This window comes from Hermetia illucens, chromosome 3 (genome assembly GCF_905115235.1).
Source record: "Hermetia illucens chromosome 3, iHerIll2.2.curated.20191125, whole genome shotgun sequence".
Lineage (NCBI taxonomy): Eukaryota > Metazoa > Arthropoda > Insecta > Diptera > Stratiomyidae > Hermetia > Hermetia illucens.
The window spans coordinates 51,814,540-51,841,893 of NC_051851.1; the positions used below are offsets into that span (position 1 = coordinate 51,814,540).

The 27,354-nt window shown below is 40.3% G+C and overlaps 1 protein-coding gene across 9 annotated transcripts in view; it reads left to right on the forward strand.

The window, feature by feature from the left end:
- The window catches only part of LOC119650702 (tyrosine-protein kinase Fer), a 132,859-nt gene that overhangs the window by 8,886 nt on the left and 96,619 nt on the right, over window positions 1-27,354 (forward strand). For 5 of the 9 annotated variants that reach the window (XM_038053695.1, XM_038053691.1, XM_038053690.1 and 2 more), the window contains exon 2: window positions 23,858-24,592. In XM_038053695.1, the coding sequence (XP_037909623.1) occupies window positions 24,397-24,592 (196 nt within the window). In that variant the 5' untranslated portion in view covers window positions 23,858-24,396. Of the gene's footprint in view, window positions 1-23,460; window positions 23,797-23,857; window positions 24,593-27,354 lie in introns of those variants that run through there. The other 4 variants (XM_038053697.1, XM_038053699.1, XM_038053692.1 and 1 more) reach the window with 3 other exon arrangements.

A 27,354-nucleotide genomic window follows, 5' to 3' on the forward strand; every position in this document is an offset into this window, starting at 1 on the left:
AAGGGATATTTTCTTGTGTACATTTAAGATAAAACTACTAAACCTATTGCCGATAGCAGCGCGACAGATCTGACGGGACGATCACCGTCAACTAACCTCAGGGCAAACTCTGTGGTCGTCCAAAGTAGTTTGTGAGGATGAATGAGGGGGAATAAGCTAACAGACTGATTTTATTTTTATCCGGGGATTTCAAGCCGAAATAGGCTTCTTATGAAAGTTCCACTTCTGAGGAATTTACGTTTTAGGACTTCACCTTGGGCGCCATTTTCGATGTCTTCACTACACAAGCCACAAATGGTGACACTCTTGTAGTTTCCTGGTTCCTAGGCATGTTTTTTGACGATGAGTTTGTTTTTATTTATAAAAACAACTGTACGGCCGTGAAATGTTTCAAGAAGGAGAGAAGTTCTGGCCCGAGTTCCATAAATTATGTAACTTCGTTTAGACTCAGAACTTTTAGTTGGTATTACTCAAATCCTCACTCAAGCGTATATTTTAAAAATGGGTCTATGTTCTTTTTGTAATAGCCGGAGGTCCCAAATTAAAAATTCCATTGTTATTCGAGGCCTGAATACGTTCGTTGCTAGACTCTTATTAAAGCGGTGGAAATATCTGGGTCACCGCATTTCTGGCTTCAACGTCTTCCGTTTTGACAATTATTCTTTTATATGGTTACTATCCAAGGTAGAATCATCGGTCTCGGTATTTATTATGAGAATGGTTTTTTGCACACTTTAAGTTCCTGTGTACAATTAAGCAGTTCTAGGCAACATGGCCGAAGTTCCTACATTTGTGACTGCACTATTGTCGAAAGTGATTTTCTGCTGAGGGATGCACTTTACTTTCAAGACTTTGTTCAGCTGCTTAAAGAGCTTATTGTTTCAATAAACAATCCTAATTTCATCCGGAATATAGGTTTATGTCTTATCTATGCATGCTACGAAATTGGCGTCAGAGCACAATTTCAGATAAGAAAATCCAGCGCTGAAATAGTAGGGCCAGTTTCCTTGTAAAAACCTCTAATGATTATATGTATGTAAACTGTCACGTTAGGGTTGGTAAGGTGCTGCATTCCCTAACGGTGTGTTCTCTATTTTCAAAGATACTGTATGGCTTTATAGCTACCCAGAAACTGGTAGGATTTGTATTTTTCATTGATTTGTTGAAAACAAAACCTTTTAAAATTGGTTTATTGTCTGTCTGTCAGTGAATTACATTGCGGCACGTTGAACTTAAGGGGGTTTTAAATCCACCGAATGTAGCAATGTGGGGTATCAAATGAAAGATCTCGAATAGTAGCTGTTAGTTTTTACATTGGTTTGGAAGGGTCCGAAAGGGTCAATTAAGGACCCATCCTCTTCCCTTCCCTCTCTTTTGTTATATTTTGAAAATTTATTACCAAACCCTCTTAAAATTCATACGTAAAATTTACATTAATATAGGATTTAATATGAAGCATAGTACTAGAAAATTTGGTGGAAATCCTAATATTATTAACAAAGTTATGGTTGGTCACGGTTGCCTCTCCCGCGTCAAATTGTTACTCCCTAGAAGCTAAAATGTGAGTACCACATTGAATTGAATATAGGAGGGTATATTCAACGTATATGCCTACGAACTATACCTGAACGGAATTTTTATGTACCCAAATGTTCTTACAAAACAAAACCTTTCATACCTGAAGCGCCGAACGTACGGTTTCCCTACTTGATGAGTTTATTGACAGTTTTAATTAATAGCTCAATTTGCTGGCGTTGAGTTTGAGATCAAAAATCAAACATCTGTTGGGTATAACCGCTGATTAAGTCACGGTTCTAGTTCCATGTTATCTACGTTATTTGAAAGAGTGCTTCGACCTGGTTTTTAGAATTGTCCATTTTCATAAATATAATAGTGACAGGTTGGCATATCTGCCTAAAAGTTTTTAGTGCCACGATTGAGTCGGTTGGCTAAATGGCGAAACAGATCTCTGCGAAAATTATTTTTAGGGTCGATTCTAGTGGAAATTAGTAGTTCTGCTTTACGAAACAAGCAATCACAAATGAACTGATACTGTTATCTTTTTATCTGTAAGATCAAATATGTGCGTTCAATTGGTGATGTTTCGTATTTCACAAATTGCGTGCTATTTTCTCTGTTTGATGCTGATTTCAATTTATATTTAGGTACATTATATTCAGTTGTAAATCAATGTTACCAAAATCTCTTGCTGTTGTTGTAGTAAACTCTTTGTGTGGTCGGATCATTCCATTTCATTTTCATACGAAAATACATTATTACACAAGATATCAAATCTTTTCAAATATCTATATAAATGATTTGATACCAAGTGTTATTAGGTTTATCGAGAGAAGGGGAAAGAGAGGATTTCTCGCTTGCTCTGGGGTCTGGGTAACAAAATTGGATGAGGGAGGTAGCATGATTTTAACATCATGTCCCGGTTTGAAGGTTTTGTTTAAAACAAAACCTTATTAAAATCGGTTTACTATCTGTCTGTCTGTCTGTCAGCCCGTCGCAGGCATTTTTCTCGGAGACTGTAGCAGGGATTGACGCCAAATTTCGTGGGAAGGTGGGAACTGTGAACGCTCACGCATACAGTAAGTTACATCCTTTATGTCGAATTTAAGGGAAAGTCTCCATACATGCAAAAGGGGGATGTAAATTTTTTTTCATCAAATGTAGTCATGTGGGGTATCAAATGAAAGGTCTCGGTTAGTACTTTTCGAAGCTGATATTTGTTGGAAAGGGGGGGGGGGGGTTCGGGGATTCGAAAGTGATCACTTATTTAACGGGGCCATTCTCAGAAACTGCTCACCCAAAAAATCTGAAAAAAATAAAGAGGCTGCCACTATATGGTACCTAGGCTTCGAAATATCTTCCATACCGATATCCCTTCAAATAAAGTTAATAATAGTTTATTACTATTATTTTCAGTAATTGGCTACAGAACCCCGCTTGAGTTCGTCCTAGCACCACGAATTTTTACAGCAATGTTTGGTGGAAATCACACTATTACTAACAAAGTTATAATAGGTCAAAGTTGTAACTTCTTTGGAAATTCAAGATTTTGGATGTAAATATCACCCGAAAGCGGATATTCTCACATAATATATGCGTATATTACGTGTTACGTACTAATGGGACAAATTCATACTCAAATGTCTTCATAAAGGAAATACATAAAAAATTTCAAACCTGAAGCGTCCAGCTTCTGGTTTCCGGACTTGTTTCTGTCTACGACCCCACTTGTTACACATAAAATGATAAACTTACCACGAACAATCAAGTTGGTAATTTTAGTGCAAACTTGGTTATTATCATCAAAGTTATATTGCTCAGCTTCCGACTTCAGCTGGAACGGATTATGCAATACCAACTACACTATGAAATTGTAGATTCGTTTCCACTTAAACATTATTTTTTATTCCCTCATATTCTGAGAAAGCATCACTTGGTGCATACCCTATAAACAAAACAAAATATTCGATACGTACATATAACATACTAGCCCACTACAATTTCCATATCGGCATGAATAAAGTCTTTATCAGTCACGTAATGCATTGTAATAAATTGTATTTGAAAAATGTACCGATCGCGATCATTAAACAATTTCACGAGCCACGTTTTGCATTTTAAATGAGTAACACGTCGTTGATTGCATTTTCAACTTTCATTTTTTTCGAATTTAAATATTTGGCTATGATGATTAATACCAATACAATTTTCTATCTTTGAATGCTGAGTATCCATCGGCTGCAAAGCAAATTCAATCTAAAATGTTTAAAATTATTGTCTTTTTTTTTGCTTTTAACTGGCACCAGTACGACCACGACTTTTTCAATGTGAACATTGCTTAATATGGCGGCTAATACAACTGCAAATTATTTCATGAAAGTTGAATATATGGTCTTTTGTTTGGTTTAATGATTTATGCAAATTTTTACCGTTGATTGTCAACTGAGAAATACATACATATGTGATTCTGCAAAACGGTATTTTGGTTTTATATATGAGAAAAAGTTAATTTCCAACCTTGACGCAGATATCTGAATATGTTAACTTGCTTTTAACTTTTATTTTTAGGTCATTCCATGTCTCTTACATCAAATTATTTAATTTATAAGCATGTATAAAAAAATATTCATGTCATTACAGCGCTTAAGTCACTAGTAAAAGAAATTCTTAAGTAATCGAATTATGTATATTTTGGGCTTCAATGCTTATGCTGTCTTCAGAGATGAATACCAAGTAGAGTCTTCCAGTCGTTTGTTCTTTAGGTACTTTTATCCTAAGGGTCTCTCCTTTACATGTGTGCGACAAATTAATTTCCAAAAAGTGGAACTATATTCAGAATTCCGTTATTCAGTCTTAAAAATGTTAAGCGAAAAGGTATACGAGAAAGGGTTGATCGCGGGAACATATGCGGTTTGGCAACATGAATTTTATGTAGCTATTCCTAGTTGTGCTGTGTTTTAACTTCTTCTTTTTTTTCTTCAGTATCGTGATCGGTTGCGCCATTTTATTTTATCAGAAGCCTGATCTGGATGCAGTCGCGAGACTTTCAAATCACCATCCAGCGTATCAAGCCACCATTGTTTCGGCCGGCCTTTTGGTGGCTTACCAGCGCGGATATCAATGCGCCTTTTTCGAAGGACTCTTGCGAGTTTCTTGGTCTTTCCAGTCAGGGTGTCAATATTTAGCATTCAGATACGTATTCGTTTTTGCTGAGACTAACTTACTTACGTCTTGATGCCATCCATATAACATGAACCGTTGCCCAAATATACTTTATTAATCTCTTTCCCTAATCTCAGAATTTTATTTTTGTTTTATTGAGGATAGTACAAAGTACGTTACGTCAAACTCGCCTCTACCTGGGCTTGGAACCAGCATGCTCTGTAAATATCATGGCGGAGTTTTACATAATGTTTTAACTGATAGCCACCTAATCCCTTAATTGGCAAAATGGATTACAATGTATCTACTAACTGCTGCGAAAAATCAAAAAAATCTTGGAAAACTTTATGGTTTAACATGTAATTTTTGGCAATTATTGTCTTGAGTAGGCGAAATTGGGCATAATTGAAGATTGCTATAGTTCCCGCAACTAGTTAACTCCTTTGTAGAATATAAGGCATACCCAGAATCTATTATGCTTTTCTTTTACCATTCTTCGGTTTCATTATCATCACACTTAACTGAACTCAACTGATAACCCTACACTAATGAGGCAAGGACGAGAAAAAATAGAAACACCCATGGTCATATCAGGACTTGAAAGCTAGGTAGACTAGAGACTCAAACTTTTTGGCAATCTCATCATAATATGAAATATTTAAATATGAAAAGCAAAAAAGGTCAAATTTTCAAAATTTTATAGCTTCATTCTACTCGATTCCACCATCTAACCAAATATCCCGGATTGGTTAATGTTTCGGAGGATTTCCGTTAGTGGATGTGATGCTACCCATGGATTCCGCTTCCTCATTACAGGAAGGACACGTATCATCTTGGAAAATTCCTATTCTGAACATGTTCAGCTAGTGAATTATGGCCAGCCAGAATGCCTACAATACTTTGCAAGTCTTGCTGCTTCTCGACAGGATAAACTTTGTGATGTGTTTGTTTGGTTCGGTGTAGGATATGTCAGTATATCCTGACACCCATTCTTTTGGTTCGTCCCAGTTTTCCCTTCGTTTCAAGATAACCTCATATCTCCTACCAACCAGATGTTTGGGGATCCAGGAATCAGAAGGTATTGCGAACCCTGAATTCAGTTCTCCCAATAACGCTTCCAATGCTCTGCACCCTCCGCGTTCATTGCAGTGCTCAGAATAAACAAATCCAAGAGCTGCAAATTTGGGAATCCATTTAGAGCTGCGCCGGATGTTGTGCTTATGACACTGGTGATACTCAGACACACAGTTATTTGCAATGTGGCTAGTTTGCAGCGAAAACTCTTTTGTTTCAGCTTAACCACACTAATAGCGACATGTATCAAGGCCACTTGATTCTGCATACACTACCAGATCCTTTAGTTCTTGTGTCAGTGGAGGGCACAAAGAATCATAGGGTAAGTAAGCAGAGGCAATTATGACGTTTCTTCTCTTACCATTAATCTGGTGTTGTAAGTTAACCTCAACGATGTCCTGGGAACAGAATTGTCTCAGCATGGTTGCCCCTAACAATTTTGACATCAGAACGAAGGCTCTGTGTCTCGAGGATCTCTCATCGAAGCAGATCCTAGTCCCATTTACTGATCCAGTACCACAGATTCTGTTAAAACGAACCAATAGCCATATAAGGACAGTCCTGTAACTTTGTCAGCCTTGCTGCCAGTGGATAGGAAGAGGCTTTGACATCCCCCAGGTTAATTTGACTAACCCTTATGTTTGCAGTGTAGTCTAGCCGCTAGCTGAAAAGTCTGCTGCGTACAGTGTGGATCTCACCGGGGTTACCAGCTTGTCCTCATCTTTCTTGCGTTCAATTTCTCTGGATATCGTGACACTTGTTGGTGTAGCAATGCCCAAGTCCTCATTCCCAAGAAACTTCGCCTTTTTTCGCAGTACCTTCCGTTGTCGTCGGCTGGGAGTCCTCCCAGGTTCACAGTGTCCGGGTTACATAGACCTGTTTCCATATACCATCTGTTACGTCCACTTCACCAGCTTCTCTTTCTTCTGCTTTTCCTGGTAGAGGCGGAGGAGATGATTATGGTAGGCAAACCTACAGTCCCTTCTCCTTTGCGGCTGAAGTTTCCTTCTGTCGAGCTTTCCTCTCCGTGGGAGAACATGAATCTGGTGAGGCCTCCATAATCCGTGCCTCGACCACGACTTGATTTCTCAAAGTCGCGGGTAGATTCGAAATCTGTGACTTAGAGAGTTACTGTTTTCATTTTCATGTGTTTGTGGTCATCCTTAGTATAGTATTAAACTACCACAGGCTTCCCCACCACGACAAGGTGATGTCCGAGGGGGGAGATGGCATACTATACTATCCTATATATGACTACAGTTTTTTAGGTTCTTCCTAGGAGTACAATTTAAAACCATAATATAGAGCATGATCTTGTAAAGTTTTATGGAAAATCTACTTCTACATAACATAGTTTTAGTAGGTGAAAATCTTAGTTTTCATCTCATCGTGATTATGCGCTTTTACAAAAGAGTGCACAATCAAGCTTTCAATTTCAAGCACGTGAAACAGTAGAACATTCAAATTTTCGTACATCTGAAAGCCACAAAGCCTTTCTTACCTGAAAGCACTTATCTGCTTGATTATGAATTGCTTGCGCTGATCGATAGGTCTCAAATGCTCACTAAATTTTCTGACAATGGGTTTGCAAACTTGAAAGCAATCCGATAGTAAGCAAAGAGAAAGATTCTAGCATAGCTTTATTTTATAAAGATGTTATTTTTTACACATTTTAATTTCTATTTCTTACAAAAACTTATCGTATAATCAATTCAATCGTTTAAATCTTACTTATATTAGAGATACAAATCTGCACAAATGTGGGAGTTTCGAAAATGGGGAAATCATTATTTTCAACCCAACCAGATGCAATTTAGAATCATCTGAACTTTTCTTTGTGCGAAATGAAAAAAATGAGTTTATGTAAAATTAAAAGCACATCTGCATGCTGATTTTTAATCTGTTTCTTGCTGCTCCTCTTATTCTTTTCCAATCTAAATTTGCATTATACAATCTAAATTATCGCCTAAGTTACTGTAGCAAACGTACAAATGCCAATAAAGCGTATTAAGGCATTAACTCTAATTCGTTCCACCTTTATAATAAAATCGTTCTCCAATCAATAGTTTGGTTGTTTTTTGCATTTCATTTGCTCGTTTCTTTTCCACTGCTCCGTGTTTTTCATTCATTTTTTCGCACACTGGAACTGCCAATAATAATTGTAGTTGTGTTTTTCAAACTCGATTTATTGTTAAACTTGAACTCAATCCCAACCACAAAGTAAGGCCTTAATCATAATTTTTAGCACTCTTGAAATTTGTTTCCATTTCGCTGATGTAAAACCAAAGAAAATCGTAGTAGAAATAGTATTTTATCAGGCAAAGTATGTAGGTAATTGGCTTTATAATGATGAGGGCAAAATCTTTATAGAGTAAAAGCCAACAATGTTTTTAGACTGTAATACTAATATGGAAAGTGGAAAGTTATCGCAAAACAAGCAATCCATAAAAAGAGAATATTAACATCATATGAAAAAGGCAGTTAGTGGCTTATTCATAGATCAGAAAAAATAAGAAGGTGAAGCTTTAATAAAAAAGATATTAAATGATGTTCATTATTCGAAATAGAAAACATTTCCGAGATACCCAGCAGAAGGTTGCAACGCTACATACATTCAATCGTTGAGTATATAATGTAATTATCATTTTTCCGAAGACCAATGGCAAAGGGCTGGAGCAACAGGGGAAAGTTTTTTTTTAAATGATTCATCAATGTACAATTGAAATTGGAAAGTTTTAGAGGGTTTAAGATGGTATTAGGGTCAGTGCATATAATTTCGGGGTCAAACATTTGCAGTTTAAATAGAGAGGAAAAAACGCTGCATCCATTGCTCACAAATAATAAAGCTTATGTTTTCAGCCGAAAGCATCATATTATAAGTATGTACTATATATTCAACAGACCCAGTCCACTGAATGCATTGGGACAAGGTCAAGTTTTTGTTAATATCATGATTCAATTTAAAATAAAATCAAAAGTTTAGCATTCGCAGTAAATTCTTAAAAAGTTATACTACCACATACGCGCTCGAAGCCTATCACCCGAAACCTACCTTATCTACGTCCTAAAGATTGTCATTTATCGTTTAATGATTGATATTCTCTGCTAATGTAATTTCATTGTCCAACGATGATTCAAAAAATCTTATTTGCTAGTTCTATAGACGATACATCTATACGAACAGTTCGCATGGTACAAACGAGCCCCAAAGGCGATGACGATGGTGTCGTTGAATTTCGATTAAGAATATTCTTAAGTCAAGATCTGCATAAGAACATAAAATTCAATTAACTTTAATTGATGGCAATTGTGTGTGGTACGGCAGTATAAATGCTATCGACAAAGCACATGTTAGTATTGCATGTCACCAATTGGATGACTATGAATATTTCACAAATAAAAGTGTTATAAGACCGGGATCTCTTCAATAAAGGCTGGAGATTTTCAAGATTTATAATGAAAAGAAGTTTTAATGGAATGTTCTTTCTGAAGTGTTGTTGGTTCTATCGGAACAAGTAAGAATAATTTTAACCTAAAACCAGACGGAAATGCTTAAATTGAAATACTCGCGTAAACCTTCTCATTGCTTCCTGTTTGATGTTTGTATTCTTCATTTGAAATTCTTTTAATTGAAATTAAAAAGTTTTTACCAATTTTGATTTCCAATCATGAACAGAATTTTCTAACCGAATGAATACTATTTAGGCAATCTAACTTTTGTATCTTTAATATTTTGCTTTATCCAGTTCCCATCATACACCAGTTTTGAATTTTGAAGTTTCGAGTGAATTAATATGCAAACATTAGACATTTGAAATAATAAAACTTGTTGTTTCTTTTTCGTTGGTGTGGGTATTTATTCTTGCAAATACCGATATTTCGGGAACCACTTGTTCCCTTCATCAGTGCAAACTTGTTATATCGGTATTTGCAAGAATAAATACCCACACCAACGAAAAAGAAACAACAAGTTTTATTATTTCAATTAATTAATCGTTGGAAACACCGCATAATTTCACTCTGATTAGACATTTGCTTTAACCCTTTTACAAGAGTCGTGATTTTTTCCCCCATCTAGCCTCGAGCCGTTTGTCATATAACTTCGGGCTAGCCTCGGGCCCTTTCGCCTTGTGGAGCCTTGAAATCAGGAAATTCCTTTCAGCAATGGGAGGGGAGAGTTAGTTCAAGAAACCCTCTGCCATCCGGCCTTTCTATCGGTCGAGCTTTATCTTCTTTGCATCGAGGAAAACTCGAATGTAATGTGCAACATGGGTCTACCTGTCATCGCTCCTCAGCATCACCACGACAATGTTGTCTGGAGAGAACTTCCCTGTGTTTATAGTTGTTGACGAATTTCATCCTATCTTCCACAAGAAAAAAATGTGCGGCGTCATCTCCAATGCACAACACAGAATCAGGAGATCGTGCCTTCCTAATCTTGTACAGGAAGTAAGGAAATAGTCGGTCTCACCATGCTTCCGATTTAGCCATGCACCCAAGTTGCCAATGAGCCGCACGTCTCATTTTCCAAGACAGTTGCCATTCATTTATTGTACGTCTCCGTTCTTCATGAGCAACCACCTACTTTGGCTCTTCTCTCTTACGCCTGTATATGGCTTGGAGCTCCTTAACAAGAATGGCAACGGGAATCGTTCCCGCAATCACCATCAAGGCCGGTTCAGAGACAGTGCGGTAGGCAGACGCCACCCGCAAAGTATCCCGTATCTGTACTTGTGCAAGGCGCTTACGATATATCTCCTTGCCAAGAGCATCAACCGATACTTCTGCTTCGAGCCATAGAACAGAGCAGACTGTGTTATACTCATCAGAAGATGTCGGCTGCTAGAAGTAGAACCTCCAATTTTAGCCATTAGCCGATTTAAGGCTGAAATTCCAGCTGCAGCCTAGCCTACTACTGCTTTGACTTACCCGAAAATGTTCATCTTTGAGTCGAACGTCAGTCCAATGTACTAAACCGCTGGTTTTGACTCGATTATCGACTCGCCGATCGATTTGGGACGCAGAATCGAGGTTCCCTTTTTAGTCAGGGTGTTACTTCAGTTATTTCCAGTGCAAGGTTGAAACCATGAGTAGTCACCCATCCACTTACCCGTCGCATCAATATGCCAAGTCTACTTTGCACCTATTCGAAGTGCGTGCGGCAACAAGTACCGCAATGTCATCTCTAACCGAACAAGCTTGACACTTCTAGCATCTCGAGTCTTAGCAGACTACCGCAGGAAGCGTTCCAGAATTCCGGTCCTAGGATATATCCCTGCACTATCCCCGACGTGACCTCCATAATCTTCTAACGTCTCATAAAGTAGAGATCCCTCAATATTCGTACATGGAATGAGTTTTCTAATGTGCCTAATATATTCGTCCATTTTATGGAAGTGGAGGCATTTTAGGCATCAAGCTTTATAGGGAGCACAACCCGTCGAGCTCGCCAACTGTATGCGTTCACTCAATGAACCGCATCCACCATTTGCATGACAGCATCCACTGTGGATTTCTCTAATCTAAAACTGAACTGTCATGGGGATAAGTCTCCGGCAGCATGGATCACTTCAGCGGGTCTACTTCTGATGAGTTTTCCAACCCTTTTCCGGCCGTGTCAAGAATAAATACACAACGGTCGATATGCAGACGGTAGCTGAGGGTTGCCTTTCCTTTTGCTGATCAGCGCAACCCTCGCCACCTTTCATCGTTGAGAAAAAAAGCCCTCTCCCAGGCAAGCGGTGAATGCGCCGAGCAGAAGATCTGGCCTATCTTGCAGCACTAGTTTGTATAACTCTGCCGGGATACCATCGGCTGCTGAGGCCTTCCTGTTTTTCATAGAGAGGACTGCCGCTTCCAACTCTTTTACAGAGAAAAGTGGGTAGTTCTCTGCGCCTTCCGCGTTGCTCTAATTACCCGGACGGGATTCGGAAGGAATTGTGCCCGTAAAATACGGTGCATGTGCTCGGCCTTAACTCAATAAGGTTTCCGTAAAGCCCCGATTTTTCGGGTTATCCAGTATATAACTGAGTCCTCACGGGGCCTCATTCGCCACCAGATCCTGCCAGCAGCGAGCTTTACTTTGTCAACCACTTCGAACGCGATGTTTCATAGTCACTTGCCGAGAAGTCTTCCAAAACTGGGCTGTACTCCGATGCATATTGATTTGTAGGTGGCGGATCATGTACACCGCATTCTAGCTCTTTCCAGTTCTACTCTGAAGACCGGCACCCACCGCTCCGAGCCCCATTATGAACTGCTTAGCCACATCTTCACAATATTGCTCTATTTTGAGGTCCCCGCCTGATTGCAAACATGTGCCCATATTCTAAACTTCTGTAACATGTGGTGGGACAGCTTGAATCCATATCCTTCATACTAGCCAACCAATTCTGATTTTCCGACTGTTAAGAAGTTTTCTTGTATATTCCACCACAGCGAGAGCACTCTCCAGACATTCGCGCTTGTGGGCCTCTTCTAGGGTTGTGATTTTGACCCCAAAACGCGGACTTACAGATAATGAAAAAAAAGTAGATATCTGCTTCATTCTTAAAGATAAAAACCATATGAGCCTAGGTACATGATTTGACCAGACTGATAGATTTTATTCGAAAGTTCACAAATCATTCATTAATACATCAGTCATTGCACTTGTGTACACGATCAGTTTGGCGCCATTCTAATTGATACTAGACTGATTGCGTAACTAATCTTTATTGTTACCAAAAGGTTCCATACTCCACTCGTTATCTTATCTCGATTCTTCGTTTTGGTAGTTCGACCGATTCGGACGATCCTGTCAAATAGGCGTTCATAGTTTTACCTACATATATGTATAATCAGCGCCTTTGATAGTCCAGAGCTTCTGTAAGTCATCACTTTAATTGATTGCCTCCAACACATTTGATTTCCTTTAAATGATGACTTAAGTTAATTTGTGGAGATAATATTTTCAAAAAGGTAGCTATCATCGCTGGTGAAGGTGATCGTGCATTTAAGGCCAAGTAATGACTGAGAATGAAATCGTAATTTACTGATCCTAGATTTAGGTTGGGGCTGCTCAGATGCCATCTTCGCTTTACTATGCCTGGCTTTCGAATAGCATAGTTTATGTCCATAGTTCTTTAGTCTTCGGGCTTCGTTCTTCGGACGCGATCACTACCGTTTCTTTTGGGTGGGCAGAAAGGTATTTGGGGTAATCTATGGGATATCTAAATGGTGGACTTAGGGGGCTCAAAATTCATTACTAAAGTAGCTGGTACGCCTTTGATGATGATGCGATGGTGGCAACTACTAGAAGTGACCATCGTAGTCACCAGCTGAAAACTATGAGGATAGAGCATGCGCCAAGGAACCGGTCAATACGCGCTTTGCTTAAGAATGTAGAACAGGTCCTTTGGTGGTTCAGTCCCTTTCACGGTATTCAGGAAAATCATCTAACCCTTGAAAAAGCAGTGAAAGCAGTGTTAGGATGAATCGGAAAAAAAATATCCGGCGGACCGGACCAATTGGAAAGCAGCATACTTCGTCGGTTGTGGTCTGCGGAACCCTCATCCTTGGCGAGCACCCTAGTCGCAAATAATATGATATGAAGTTTCGTGCAGAGGCAACTCATCAGATGCTGCCTCACCTCTGCCCTAGGACCGAAGTGGTTACAAGTTGGCATTGGATGGAACGTGCGAATACTTCTCGACGATGGTATCGTAGTTCCCCAGAAAGCTCACTTACTCCAACTTTGAGGTGAACTGATGAGATCCAGGAAAGCCTTTCTCTCCCTCTTACGGTACTGTTTATTGTACTATGGTAAGCCTAGCGGAAGTAAATGTGAGTACGGTGTCGTATAAATGCTTATCGCTTCCCATACAGAAGAAAAGAAGGGTTTCTATGAACAACTCAATGTAGTCCAGGAGAAACTACCTAAAGATTACATTGCGATCGTGATGTGTGATCTGCTCCATCATGTCGTGAGAAAATATGTTCTTGAGGACCTAATGACAGTGCTAAGAGGTTCCGCTACTCTGATAACTTACTGCCGCCCCTTTATTTCATTCGAAAGCGGAATCAATATTTGGTTCCTCAAGAAAAAATTGGACGTGTCGATGCAGATAATTAATAATATTTTTCCACGTTAGAGAAATAAATATTTTTCTAAACAATTTTTATCATTTATTTATGTTTGGCCTAAGCTCACATCTGTGATTCCCCCGGAACTAACGGAAAAGGAACAGTTCTATATGTACATTAAAAGTGGAAAGAATATTGAAACAGCTGTGAAAGCACTCTTCAAAGTCAACGATTTTGTTGATTAATCTAAGTAAAGAACATTCTAGATTATAAATAAATGATAAAAATTACGTATGTGGGTTACATTTTTGTTTTAAACCCTGCAGCCGAAATATCTTCTTGTGTTGGACGTAGGAGAGTTTGGCCATGCTTTTGCTATGGCTAATGACTAGCAATAGCCACCATTTTACTTAATTCTCTCGCTTATTAATTTTTTTGCCTCGTTACAACTGATAAAAAATAAACTGTTTATCTAGGGGAATTTTCTGATTAGAATAAAAAAAGTGTTTACTATTAATAGTCATGCAGCTCATCGAAAGATATAATAATACAGTGTGCTAATAAAAAAATCGATGATCACATATAAATAAAGCAACGCGTTTGACAAATTTTTCTTGGTTTCCTTATAACTTTGAGTTTTGCTGTGCCTAAAATGCCATTACATATGTATAATCTAACTTCATCCGTTGTCGGTAATAAACTGGTATTTACGGCGGGAATTTTTGCTTAATTTTTTTTCGGATACTCTAGTGTAAATGACGTCATACCTTTACCAGGCGAAAAAAGAGTTGTTTTATTGACTTTAAAACTTTCCCGGCTATCTGGTACAATGAAGTACGACTGAAATGCTGAGTCCATTCTGGGGACCCCCCGGTAAAACGGGTGGATCATTGTATTCTTGAAGAGTCCAATCTCGATTGGTTCTGTCACGTAGCTTGTCAACAGACTTCAGGAAACCAGAAGCATACATAACCATTGACCATTGCTGTAGGTCGAAAAGTTGTCACCTTTTTTTAGATATATCACACAATTACCGTATAAACAACTTTACTTTCAACAAGGGCATTTCGTCGCCATCCGTTTTTGCCCATTCCTGGCTTCTCAGATGGACTAACGCACTTGCTGACAAAATCCTTGTCACCCGCAAAAAAAAACACTCCGTTTGATCAGGAAGTACACTGCGAAGTGTTTTTAGATTTGAGTGCCGATTCTTATTTTCAGTTCAGGTTTCCATATACCATTCAGATATGATAGACTATTTATGATGTGGAAGGATAGAAAATTCCATCATCGCTAATTTCTGAATAGACTGTAAAATATATACATATATCAAAAGACTATATCAAAAAGCACTTAACGTCGAACAAATCTACCTAGGCTTATTCACCCATTTAGGGGAAATAATGATACCGGATTGATGATGTTTTCTATTAATATATTTTGTGTAATATGTTTAATACAAACGTGGCACCTTTTAACATCGAATATTTCTCCTATTGTGTGCTATGGGTATGTGTATGAGCTGAGGAAGAGGCAAAGCCTGTGAGCCCTCAGACCGTAGTGGTCCATTGTACTTAACTCTTCGGTCTAATGGAATATTCTAGATCCGTTTATATATCGCAGGATTTCCAGTAGTGGATGTGATGTTATTCGTTGCAGCTGGAGCGCATTAGCCCCAAAAATTTGACGTGTGATGCATTCACAGGCGGGGGACTTACACACCATTACAGGATGAAATGTATCATGTATCATTTTTTTAAATTTCCTATTCTGAACAACATCGAAACGCACTGCTCAAACGAAAACAATAAGGACAGGAGACTATAACTTCGAGACGGTTGAAAATTTGTCCTATCTAGGGTCGAAAATCACAACCTATTGCAGCTATGACGATGAAATCTGCGCACGGTTATGCCAACAGATCCTATTTCAGCTTAACAAAAACTGTTTCGCTCGTAACGTCGCACCATAGGGTCAAAGCTTTTACTGTACAAGACAATGATCTTGCCATTCCTTATGTATTCCTCGGTGGTGGACCCTGGGTTCCACTGGGAACCTGGGTTCTTAGCAAAAAAAAAAAAATAAATGCGAACTCTTAACCGCGTTCGAGAGAAGAATTTTTGGCCTCCTACATGAGGATGGACGATTCCGTAGCCTACATAACGACGAAATCTATGAGCGATACCATGACTGTCAGATTGTGGATAAAATCTGGCTCAACAAGTTGCGGTGGGCGTGTCACTTAATCCGTATGGATGAGGATGATCCAGCCCGGAAAGTCTATAAGCGCAATATCTATTGTAGAAAAAGAAAACGAAGAACACTCTGCCTGAGAGGGAGCGATGGCGTAGGTCAGGACGCCAGACAGCTTTTAGGGTCCAAAACCGAAGTGTCTGGAGTATCTTATTAAGGCAGGCCTAGACCAGATACCGGTTATTGCGCCGTTGATGATGATGATTCTAAACGTATGTTTATGTAGCCAATCAAAATGGCCAAAAAACTTCTGCAAGTCTGCGTTTCGGCAAGATAAACTTTGCAGTATGTTTGTTTGGTTCTGACAAGAGAATCCTGTCCACTAACATTAAGGTTCTGCCGACTGTCATTATGGGGAGCTTGTTCCCAGCTTATGATAACAGCACTAGCCACGGCTACTGACACTCCAATTGCTGGTTCCGGTCCCGGCAGGAGGAAATTGAACCATTTTTTCCTAAGGAATACGCAATTTTACTTCCGTCTACACCATAGTAACCAGATACCCAGAGTAGTTCCACCATTTTGAATCTAGAAATGGAGTTCTGGATTTTCTGGATTACTGAACGCTCAAATTTTTCCTATTTATTTGGAATAGAATTTACACTTTTTGTTGTCATTGCTACCACCTCTGAACAATCGTATAAACTCTGTGGATGTGCTCTTCTTGTTAAATCAGAAATCTTCAGAAACACTGGTCTATACACCCCAGTTTGTGGGATTTCTTCCCAATAAAATTATCCCTTATTCTTTCATCATAGAATGGAATTAGCTTACTTTAACAAATTTTTTTTTTCTATACACAGTGTGTGTCTTCTTGGTCCTTTCCGCTTTTTCAATTTATGTAGGATTTTCTTCCACATGTCCACTTCCATGCAGTGCAAGAATGAGTGCACTGATTCCTGTGCTATTTTATCACAGCTTGGACAATCACGGGAAGGGTGGAGTTTAGACATATAAAGGAAGTATACTCCATGCCCGGAGAGAAATTGAAAGAGATTATAATTGACTTGCGTTGCACTTATAAAGATGAAACTCACGATTCTGGCTATAAAAACCGGTCATGTGTTGATGGTCGACGATATTGTGGATTTTCACTTGAGGACAGTTTTCTTTTTTCTTTTCTACTTGTTTACCTTTATCCTCCTCATCTGAAGCCAGATCTCATCCCAGCTCCAAAGAAGTTGCGGGTATATAAGTGCGGCTAACAAAGATAGTCTCTTAGTCCACTAACAATAAAAAGTTAAGATTTAGTATTGGAGCAGCCACACTCCCCCGAGGCACTTCTGCTATGATGTTATGATGTTCAGTGAGAACATCCATCTATTTCATCTGGAATCAATTCATCAAATACGATGTTAACAGTTCGTGGAAACAATCAAGAAGCAGCCATTTGATTTTATTAATAAGAGCTGCCTGGAAAACCTCATCGAACACTTGCACCACGGCTAGGAATACTATTCTCCAATATTTCCTACTTCGAAGAGAATTACCTATCTCTGCTACAATTTAGCGAGGTTGCTCCCTTGTGACGTGCTACTCCTAAATTCAAATTGATAATCAGGTATCGCATTTCTGTCTGATAGAATTGGTAATAATTTCTGAAATTGAAATTTTTCGAATACTGATTGACTTCTTCTTTATTGAAATTTCTAACTTTTTTCAAGGACGTTATTGATGAGTCAGCTTACTGCTGATTGAACATTGGGCAGTTTAAATGGGATTTGATAATCGATTGATTCAAATATTTCTTCTAGGTGAACTTGATACTCCACATGACTATATTTGATGGAAAAAAAAATAATTTTGACATAAAAGGATGTAACTGATTATATGCGTGGGCATTCACAGATCCCACCTTTCTATCAAATTTGGTGTCAATCGTTATAACCATCTCCGAGAAAAATGCGTGTGACGAACAAACAGACAGACAGATAGTCAACCGATTTTAAAAAGGTTTTGTGTTTGCAGCGTTTTAACTTTCTAAGAGGATGCTATTTTTCAACCGTCACGAGTTTTTATCCTCCCCGCTCACCATAAAGCTTTCACCCACTCCCGGGAAGAGCATTATTCAAACGCCAGAGCGAGAGAGCCACTTCTAACTTATATTCTTGGAGCTACTAAAGATGTTTGGATTATCTTTTACAGCATATTCGGAAATAGCAAATGGCTTTTAGATGGCAAACATACACGGACAGAACAAGGTCTGCCGGGTTTTTGCTAGTTTCGGTATATTTTGAAAATTTACTGCGAACCCGAACCCGTTCATCCTAGATCCGTAAAATTTTGCAGTAAAATAGCTTTAATAGGAAACATCACACTGGAAAGTTGGGTGGAAATCCTATAATAGGGTTGGGGAAAAAGAAATGTAGTATTTTGTCAATAGATGGCGACACTTAAATATATCTTGTGTTGTACTTATTGCATCAGGCCATACTAGACGGCGATTTGAACACGACAATCTGTGCTACAAGTGTCTCTTTGATAGTGTTATGATCGTACGTTTCAGTCTCAAGTTATAGCGCGTTAAAGATGAAGTCCACCAAGCAAGAAATTCGTCATATTTAACGTTTTTACTACCTGAGAAGTAAAAATGCAACGAAAGCGTCCAAAAAAATTTGTGAAGTTTATGGGTCCGATACTGTAACGATTCGCATAACGTTGGTTCGATCGATTTCATTCTGGTGTTGTGGATGTCAAAGATACACCCCGTACTGGTAGGCCAATCGTCTTAGAAACCGATAAAATCGTCAAAATCTTCCAAGAAGACCGGCATGTGAGCATTTGCTCGATTGGCCAGGAACTGGGTATGGACCATATACCCGTTTGGAACCATTTGCAAAAGATTGGATTCCAAAAAAAGCTGGATGTTTGGGTGCCACACAAGTTGGCGCAAAAAAAATTTCTTGGATCGCATGATTGCCTGCGATGCACTGCTGAAACGGAACGAATTTGACCCATTTTTCAAGCGGATGGTGACTGGTGATGAAAAGTGGATCACGTACGACAACCTCAAGCGAAAAAGATCGTGGTCGAAACGTGGCGAGCCGTCCCAAACATCGCCAAGCCCGGATTGACGGCCAGGAAGGTTTTGCTGCGATTGGAAGGGAATCATCCACTATGAGCTGCTCAACTATGGCCAGACCCTCAATTCAGTCCTCTACTGTGAGCAGTTCGACCGTTTGAAGCAGGCGATTGACTCAATAGGAATGGTGTTCTGTTCCACCAGGACAACGCTTGGACTCACACATCTTTGATGACCCGCCAGAACCTACGGGAGCTCGGATGGGATGTCCTATCGCACCCACCGTATAGTCCGGTCCTGGCACCAAGTGATTACTACCTCCTCCGGTCCATGCAAAACGCTCTTGGTGCTACTAAGTTGGCCTCAAAGGAGGCTTGCGAAAACTGGCTGTCTGAGTTTTTTGCAAATAAGGAGGGGGGGTTTTATTAGAGGGGAGGAATGAAGTTGCCTTCTAAATGGCAACAAGTTTGCGAACCAAATGGTGCATATTTGACTTAAATCGGATAACACTAGGTATGTTAAATAAAGCGTCAAAATTCGATCACAAATACGACATTTCTTTTTCCCCAACCCATTATTATTAACCAAGTCATAGTAGATCAAAATTGACCCTTTTGCATCAAATTACTACTCTTTCATGAGGTCAATACCACATCAAATTGAATATCGTATATATTCAAAGTGTATTCACTACGAGCTTGATACGAGTGGAAGCATCGTATAGCCAAATATTCTTACATAAAAAATCAACAAAACCTTTCATACCTGAAACGCCGAGCTTCCGGACTTCGATTTGTTTATATCTATCTTCATTGTGAACCTCTATACGCCTGCCTATGTAAATGGAAAATTGAAAATTACAAGCAATTGGATTTCTAGCTACTTGCAAATGGAACGGTCGTTCACATGAAGTCCCTTACATAAGAAAATCACAAAACCCCGAGGCGTCCTGCTTCCGGTTTCCGGTTTGTTTCACTATTATTGTTTATTTTAAAAGCTATTAGGAGATTATAGTGGTCATCCAGTAAACCATGTGCTCGGAGTAGGTTTCTTAGTCAGCCAAAAATAAAACCTGCTGTTATCGGCTTTGAAAACATAAGCGAACGGCTATGCACTCTGCGCTTGCGAGGCAAGTTTAGAAATGTAAGCTTCATTAACGCTCACACCCCTACAGAGGAGACTGCAGAGTCGGAGAACGATACCTTCTACGAGGCAGTAGAACGAACCCTCGAAGCCTGTCCCAGATATGATATTAAAATCATACTTGGGGATTTTAACAGCCAAGTAGGGACGGAGCCCGTATTCAGACGATACGTTGGCTCCCATAGCTTACACGAAAAAACAAATGATAACGGACTGCGGACTATTCAATTAGCAGGGTCACACGAAATGGTTGTTGGAAGTACCTGGTTTGCACGGAAAGCGGTACACAAACATACGTGGGCCTCTCCAGACGGGACCACTTTCAACCAAATTGACCACATGTTGATCGAACGCCGCCACTTCTCAGCCTTGATGAATGTCAGAACATATCAGAACGGATCACTATCTCGTTGGCATGGTGCTCCGAGCTCGAATTACGACACCACCTACAATCCCCTCTGACAATCAGGTGAGAGTGAACACTGAAGCCATCCACGACACAGTCCTCCGCGACACCTATAAGAGGGAAATGGATGCCGCAATAACCGCGGTCAACAGAGGACCTGGAGATGAAGCATCAACAAATGATCTTCACAATCACCTGAAGAACGTTATCATGGATACGGCCACACACATACTTGGCCCCAGCCGCAAAAGGAGTCGGAACGGCTGGTTTGACGATGAATGTAAGCTAGCAACAGAACGGAAGAATGCCGCATACCGAGTAATGTTGCATTCTCAAAGAACGTGGGCACGCGCAGAGACTTATCACGAACTTCGTCGAGCGGAGACGGAAAAAGGAAGCCTGGGAGAACCAACAAGTCTGTGAACTAGAAAAGTACAGGGAACAACCGCATCAGGCGCGGAAGTTTTACCAACATGTCAGCAGGATGAAGCCTTATACCCCTCGATGCTCATCCTGCCAAGACAAAGAAGGAAATCTGATTTCCGACAGAATGGGCATATTGGAGCGATGGGTTGAGTACTTTAATGAGCTACTGAACAACAAGAACATCGGCGAGTTGGAGGTCCCGCTAACTGAAGACGACGGATAAATACTGCCACCACCAAGTTTAGAAGAAACAGTCCGTGCAATTCATCGGCTAAAAAATCATAAGTCGCCAGGAGCAGATGGGATTACAGCCGAATTGGTTAAATATGGAGGCGAACAGTTACACCAAGTGGTTCATCAACTTGTGCTCAAGGTATGGGACAGCGAATCAATGCCTGACGATTGGCAACGAGGGATTATCTGTCTCATACATAAAACGGGAGATATCACACAGTGCAGCAATTATAGAGGTATCCCGTTGCTGAGTACCATCTATAAGATATTCTCCGCTATCTTGCTAGACCGGATAGCCCCATACGCCCAGGACATCATTGGCCCATACCAAAGAGGCTTTACTCCAGGCAAATCAGCGACAGATCAGATTTTCTCTCAAGCGATGGAAAAACTGCTGGAATATGGGCAACAGTTGCACCATCTATTCATCGACATTAAAGTCGCCTATGATAGCATAGCCAGGGTAAAACTGTACACGACCATGGGAGAATTCGGTATTCCGACGAAATTAATAAGACTCACTAGGCTGATCCTGACCAATGTGCGAGGCCAGATAAAAGCAGCAGGATCACTCTCAAGACCATTCGACATCAACAACGGTCTACGAAAAGGGGATGCCCTGTCACGCGTCCTCTTTAACCTGGCTCTCGAGAAAGTGATCCGTGATGCTGAGGTAAATGCAAGAGGTATGATCCTCTTTAAGTCAACTACTGGCCTATGCTGACGATATCGATATCATGGGAAGAACCACCCGAGACGTACAAACTGCCTTCATCCAGATCGAGCAGGCGATACTCGGCGCGAGATCTTGGGTTGCACATCAATGAAGGCAAGACAAAATATATGGTGGCAACGTCAGCACCGAAGACGAAACAACCAACAACATCAAACCGCACTGATCAAACGGGAAGAATAAAGATAGGAGAATACAACTTTGAGACGGTGACAATTTCTCCTGTCTAGGGTCGAAAATCACAACCGATAACAGCTATGACAACGAAATTCGCGCACGGTTGTTGTCAGCCAACAGAGTCTATTTCAGCTTACAAAAACTGTTCCGCTCGAAACGTCTCACCATAGGGTCAAAGCTCTTACTGTACAAGACTATGATCTTGCCAGTCCTCATGTATTCCTCGGAAACTTGGATTCTTAGCAAGAAAAATTGCGAACTCTTGGCCGCGTTCGAGAGAAGAATCCTCCGAAGAATTTTTGGCCCCCTACATGAGGATGGACAATTCCGTAACCTACATAACGACGAAATCTATGAGCGATACCATGACCGTCAGGTTGTAGATAAAATCCGGCTGAATAGGTTACGGTGAGCGGGTCACTTAATCCGTATGGATGAGGATGATCCCACCCGGAAAGTCTATAAGGGCAATATCAATGGTAGGAAAAGACGAGGCAGACCCTGCCTAAGATGGAGCGATGGCGTAGGTCAGGACGCCAGACAGTTTTTAGGGATATTGAATTGGTGGACCCCGGCGTAAAACCGGGATGTCTGGAGTTCCTTATTAAGGCAGGCCTAGACCGGATACCGGTTGTTGCGCCGTTGATGATGATGATTAGGAGATTTGGAGCTATCACGCAGATTTTCGTATTGGAAGCATGTCCACTTGGACATCCAGGTACTCCTCCAAAATGCACAGAAGCTACCTTGAAAACAAAAGCCTTGAAAAACCATTCTACTCAGAAGTGAAATCTGATTGAGAAAATTTCAATTTAAACTAAAGAAATTAAAGAAAAACTATTAAGCATTTGTATCAAGTTCATTCCCTTCTATTTCTCACTTTCTGAACTAGATTGCGTATGGATCTATCTGCTTAGCATGCATATATGTAGGCCCCGTATGTAAGCATGTCATGTAGATATTATGTTTTCAACGGTGGTCTTTATTGCACCGATACGGGATTCGCGAAATCGCGAGAAGAAAACTACACGTCGGCAATTTAGCTCCATCGTCGGCGTTTCGTCGTTCGATTGCTCTGACCAGTATCCAAAACCATATACGTATTCATTTACATCCACGTCCGTATGTGTGTCGTACGCCTTACCTGTATGATTCGAGCACAGGTAGTTCCACAAGTTCGTTATCTTTGGCACAAGTATTGGCCGCCGTGTAGAGCGGCACTTTGAGAGTTTGCTTTCCTATCGTCTTTTTCTTAGTCCGCGTCCACCACCGTTCGGGCTTGAACATACTACACCTCCTCGTCGCATTGCTCGCGTAAATTATATTTATTCGCGCTTTTCAAATTGTCCAGGTGAATTTATACAAGTTTGCACTAGATCTTATCGTGTCTGCGCTTTGTGGGAGGAAAGAAATCCCCGCGGTTCTTACCTTTGCCCAGTCTGCTGCCGTCGTCATCTTTTCCAATAAAAATCTGAGTTTGCTACCGCAGCTAATATAATATTATAATGCAACCTTCGAGCTAGGAAAGGTCTGCACAGGTCTTGCGAAACCATAGTGAAGGAGAGCGAATACTTGATTGAAAAAGTGCGCGCGGTTGACGGTGTTGGTGGCAAATTTGATCCATTCCTAACTTACCTACTTTCAGCTGAATCAACAACAAATTAACACCTGAATCTTGGCGAATGTGTATCCAGAAACCAAGCTGCTGATCTAAAAATATGAGAAAACGGTACAAAACTAATCATAGGGAATAGAATCAAAGATGAAAGTGAAACAATAAAAATTCGAGTGAAATAAATTTAATCAATAGAAATAAAAAAATAAGGAAAGCATGTATAAATAAATCAAAGCCAAGTATGTATTGTATTTCACGCTAATCATTTAGTTGTGCAATTTTAGTGTCGTGACGAAATCACTTTCGATGCTTGCGGCGTGTTCACATATTTAACTAATCGCGGTCTATAAACATTATTTCTACTTGAATTATTTTTTTTTCTTTTGCTAAATTTGTTCGTGGCTATGACCCGAAGAGTTTAAAGTGCATCCAAAGTGAAAAGGAAATTGAAAAAAAAACAATAAACTTCCTGTATGTATAAATAAAAGTGGAAAGAGTGTTTAAACGTGGAAAAGTGATTTAGATAAGATCGTTTTAGTGCTGTTGCAATTTGGTGGAAATCCATAAAAATGGGTTTCTCATCGGCTTTACAGAGTCGTGCCGCGCACGAAGCATTACTTGTACGTTTTGATGCAGAAATTCGTCTTATGGAAATTATGAAACGTTCCATTTTGTTAAAAGCCAAAGTTGATAAGGAGTACGCAATAAATTTGGCAGCCGTTGCACAACAAGGATTAAAAGTTGATCGTGCCGACGATTTGCAAGGTGAGTCTTTAGTGAAAAATTAGTTAAAATTTTTCAAGGACAGTTGTATTCGGAAACACTTTAGGATGTTATATTTTTACATCAATGCACAAAGATTTCCTGGAATTGTCTTGAATTTACTCCAATGAAGTTATCCTGTTTCAAAATTAGTTCTCCTTTCTTTGGGTCGAAATTTTGTTATTATCAGCACCATCAGATAACTGGCATCGATTGCCCAGTTCGATCTGTTTAGCAGTTCCTTGGCATTTTGCGATCCCTATCGCTCCATCTTGGTGGACCTTACTAAGTTCGTGCCGAATTTGTAAATAAAAATCAAATAGTTATGACTGTAAAAAAAACGTCTTTATTCATCAATTATATATTCGCTACTGTTCACGACAATGGTAATGTGATTTTTGACGCTCTCCACAGTAAATTGTTTTATAACGACCGGAACAAATGATAACGCTGTTTTTATCAGAAGAACTTTGTGATGATTTTTGTTTGAGTTGGTGGACCCTAATTACTTTACGGATTCAGTTTTTTTGTGATATTTTTACCTTATTTAGATGATTTTGTATGAATAAATTCATTCCAGCCGCGTTTGTTAAATTGTAAATATCATCATCATCATCAAAGGCGCAACAACCGGTATCCGGTCTAGGCCTCCCTTAATAAGGAAGTCTAGACATCCCGGTTTTGCGCCGAAGTCCACTAATTCGATATCCCTAAAAGCTGTCTGGCGTCCTGTCCTACGCCATCGCTCCATCTCAGGCAGGGTCTGCCTCGTCTTCTTTTTCTACCATAGATATTGCCCTTATAGACTCTCCAGGCTGGATCATCCTCATCCATACGGATTAAGTGACCCGCCCACCGTAACCTATTGAGCAGGATTTTATCTATAACCTGACGGCCATGGTATCGCTCATAGATTTCGTCGTTATGTAGGCTACGGAATTGTCCATCCTCATGTAGGGGGCCAAAAATTCTTCGGAGGATTCTTCTCTCGAACGCGGCCAAGAGTTCGCAATTCTTCTTGCTAAGAACCTAAGTCTCCGAGGAATACATGAGGGCTGGCAAATCATTGTTTTGTACAGTAAGAGCTTTGACCCTATGGTGAGACATTTCGAGCAGGACAGTTTTTGCAAGCTGAAATAGGCTCTGTTGGCTGACAACAACCGTGCGCGGATTTCATCATAGTAGCTGTTATTGGTTGTGATTTTCGACCCTAGATAGGAGAAATTATCAACGATCTCAAAGTTGTATTCTCCTATCTTTATTCCTCCCGTTTGACCAGCGCAGTTTGATGTTGTTGGTTGGTTGGTTTTCGATGCTGACGTTGCCACCATATATTTTGCCTTGCCTTCATAGATGTCCAACCCAAGATCTCGCGCCGAATGCCGTCTGCTCGATCTGAATGAAGGCAGTTTGTGCGTCTCGGATGGTTCTTCGCATGATGTCGATATCATCAGCATAGGCCAGTAGTTGAGTGCACTTAAAGAGGATCGTACTTCTTGCATTTACCTCGTCATCACGGATCACTTTCTCGGGGGCCAGGTTAAAGAGGACGCATGACAGGGGATCCCCTTTTCGTAGACAGTTGTTGATATCGAATGGTCTTGAGCGTGATCCTGCTGCTTTTATCTGGCCTCGCACATTGGTCAGGATCAGCCTAGTGAGTCTTATCAATTTCGTCGGAATACCGAATTCTCTCATGGCCGTGTACAATTTTACCCTGGCTATGCTATCATAGGCGGCTTAAATGTCGATGATGAGATGGTGCAACTGATGTTAATATTCCAAAAGTTTTTGAATCATTTGCCGCAGAGAGAAAATCTCATCTGTTGATGATTTGCCTGGATAGCCTCTTTAATATGGGCCAATGATGTTCTGGGCGTGTGGGGCTATCCGACCTAACAAGATAGCGGAGAATATCTTATAGATGGTACTCAGCAACGTGATACATCTATAATTGCTGCACTGTGTGATATCTCCCTTTTTATGTATGAGACAGATAATGCCTTTTTGCCAATCGTCAGGCATTGATTCGCTGTCTCATACCTTGAGCACAAGTTGATGAACCACTTGGTGCAACTTTTCGCCCCCATGTTTAACTAATTCGGCTGTAATTCCATCGGCTCCTGGCGACTTATGATTTTTAAGCCGATGAATTGCACGAACTGTTTCTCCTATACAAGGTGGTGGCAGTATTTATCCGTTGTCTTCAGTTGGCGGGAATCAGGTTTCCCTCTTTGTCTCGGCAGGATGAACGTCGAGGTGTGTAAGATTTCATCCTGCTGACTTGTTGGTAAAACTTCCGCGTCTGGTGTGGTTGCTCCCTGTGCTTTTCTAGTTCACAGACTTGTTGGTTCTCCCAGGCTTCCTTTTTCCGTCTGTGAAGTCGCTTCTCCGCTCGACGGATAAGTCTCGTGATAAGTCTCTGCCCATGCCCGCGTTCTTTGATAATGTAATATTACTCGGTATGCAACATTCTTCCGTTCCATAGCTAGCTTATATTCATCGTCAAACCAGCCGTTTCGACTTTCCTTGCGGCTGGGACCAAGTTTCTTTGTGGTCGTATCAATGATAACGTTCTTCAAGTGGTTGTGAAGATCATTTGTTGATGCTTCATCTCCAGGACCTCTGTTGACTGCGATTATTGCGACATCCATTTCTCTCTTATAGATGTCGCGGAGGGCTGTGTTGTGGATGGCTTCAGTATTTACTCTCACCTGATTGTCAGAGGGAATTCTAGGTGGTATTGTTATTTGAGCTCGGAGCAC